The sequence below is a fragment of the Nanorana parkeri genome, unplaced genomic scaffold, assembly GCF_000935625.1.
Source record: "Nanorana parkeri isolate BGI_ZX_2015 unplaced genomic scaffold, ASM93562v1 scaffold960, whole genome shotgun sequence".
Lineage (NCBI taxonomy): Eukaryota > Metazoa > Chordata > Amphibia > Anura > Dicroglossidae > Nanorana > Nanorana parkeri.
In genome coordinates, this window is record NW_017307228.1 from 225,639 (window position 1) to 227,926 (window position 2,288).

General features: G+C 38.2%; 1 protein-coding gene across 1 annotated transcript in view; it reads right to left on the minus strand.

Annotated features, from left to right (window-relative positions):
- Positions 1 to 320: 320 nt before the first annotated feature.
- The window catches only part of LOC108795335 (olfactory receptor 6F1-like), a 3,714-nt gene continuing 1,746 nt past the window's right edge, over positions 321 to 2,288 (minus strand). The window contains exon 2 of the mRNA XM_018566571.1: positions 321 to 1,277. Within this exon, the coding sequence (XP_018422073.1) occupies positions 321 to 1,277 (957 nt within the window). The remainder of the gene's footprint in view (positions 1,278 to 2,288) is intronic.

The following is a 2,288-nucleotide window of genomic DNA, read 5'->3' on the forward strand; positions in this document are numbered from 1 at the left end:
CAATAAATATGTATTATTTGTTTTATTTCAAAGAATATATTTTGATTTTGCTTAAAATAATACTAATTATTATTATAAAAATAATAATAATACAGTAAACTCCCAGTTATCCTGCACCCAAGGGGATCGGTAGATGCTGGATAACTGTAGTTTCTGGTTGCTTGAGAGTTAATAGTACAAGCCACCGGCAAAAAAATAAATCGAGGACATATTATGTCCCCTATTTTTTCGCTAGTTGCTTGAGAATGCCAGTTGCTTGAATGCCAGATAATGGGAAGTTCACTGTGAAAATAAAAAACAATGTTTAAAAATGTTTTTGCTTATATATGATAACCTTTCCATTTTCTGGTTGTTTTCCACGTGGCTTCTTTGACCTCTTTGTTCCTCAAGGTGTAGATTATAGGGTTTAGGAGCGGAGTTATTATAGATGGAATAACAGAAATGATTTTATTTAAATGTAAAAAGTCTCCAGTTCTGGGTCTGACAAACATGAATATAGTGGTAGTGTAAAAAACAACAACAACTATTAGATGGGAAGCACATGTGGAAAATGTCTTACTTCTCCCAAATGAAACAGAAAAACTTAAAGTTGTCTTTATAATCCAAATATAAGACATAATAATTATTAAAAAACATCCCAATATTACAAAGCAAGAGGAAACGAAAACCATCTTTTCAACATGAGAGGTCTCAGAACAAGACAACTTGATCAATGGGGCAAAATCACAGTAATAGTGATTAATTATGTTACAGCCACAAAAAGAAAGCTGTGAGATTTCAAAACAGGGGATCACTACAATCAGAAACCCACATAGCCAGGAACCTAAAAGCAGCAATATGCAAGTATTGGGGCTCATAATAATTGAGTAGTGTAGAGGATTGCAGATGGCCGCATACCGGTCAAGTGCCATGACAGTCAGCAAAAAATTTTCAATGGCACCAAAGGAGAAATGGAAGAAAAACTGAGTAAAACATTCAATTGGTGATATTGACTGTTCTTCAGTGAACAAAGCCCACAGCAGCCTCGGGACAGTCACTGAAGGATACCAGATCTCCAGAAAGGACAGTGCACCAATGAAGAAGTACATAGGCTTGTGGAGGCGCCGCTCATTTGCGATTATAACAATAACAAAAACATTGGCTGTTATAGATATGATATAGATAATGAAGATAAGAACAAAGAGGTACAATCCTGCTTCCTTTACCATTGAAAAACCTACCAGAAAAAAATCTGATACTCTGGTATGATTGGAACATTTTATTTGCAAGATGTTTATCTGCAGGAAACAATCTATATTAAAACTTGAAGATTACGTAGATAGATAGATACATGGATAGATAGATTGATAGATAGACCGATAGATAGATATATAGATAGATAGATAGATAGATAGATAGATAGATAGATAGACAAATAAACCTAAAAATAGAGGGGCGTCTTATACACGGGGGCCGCGGTTGCTCAACTGCCGAAAGTGCTGATACCACTGCAAACTAGCCCCACGAGTGAAACTTTAGATTGCAGAGACAAGATAACAGTTTTCCCCCAATCATAAATCTTTTGTACCTGACGTCAGCTGTTGCTGGGGAGAGCGTGTAGCAAGTGCCCAGAGTGGTAATGTTGGAGCATTCTGCCCCCATAAATATGTCAGAAAATGAAAAAATACCGGTAAAGCGGCTGGCTTACTCTGCAAAATTTAAACTGGATGTAATCATTTATGCAAAAGAGCATGGAAATAAAGCTGCAGAGAGACAATTTGGACCTCCTCCCACTGAGTGTATGATCAGACAGTGAAGAAAACAGGAAGAGCAACTCCTTAAGATGCCCAAAAAGAAGAAGGCCTTGAGAGGAAAACCAGCAAAATGGCCAAACTTGGAGCAGAGGCTTAAGACTTGGATTTTGGATACAAAATATTGATTTCTGAATTTTGCACATGGGGGTGTCTTATAGACGGAAAAATACGGTAGATAGATAGATAGACACAGTACATAGATAGATAGATAGATAGATAGATAGATAGATAGATAGATAGATAGATAGATAGATAGATAGATAGATAGATACCGTGTTTCCCCGAAAATAAGACAGTGTCTTATTTTATTTTTTTCTCGAAAAAAGACACTAGGTCTTATTTTCGGGGGATGTCTTACCTGGCTGCAGCTGTCCGCTCTGCCGTCCAGGGAGCCACAAACAGGTGGGCGGGCGTGCGGGCGTGTCTGGCAGGGGGGCGGGAGGGAGCTGCCTCTCCGCTCTGATGCAATACATGGAGAAACAGACAGGTGGGCGG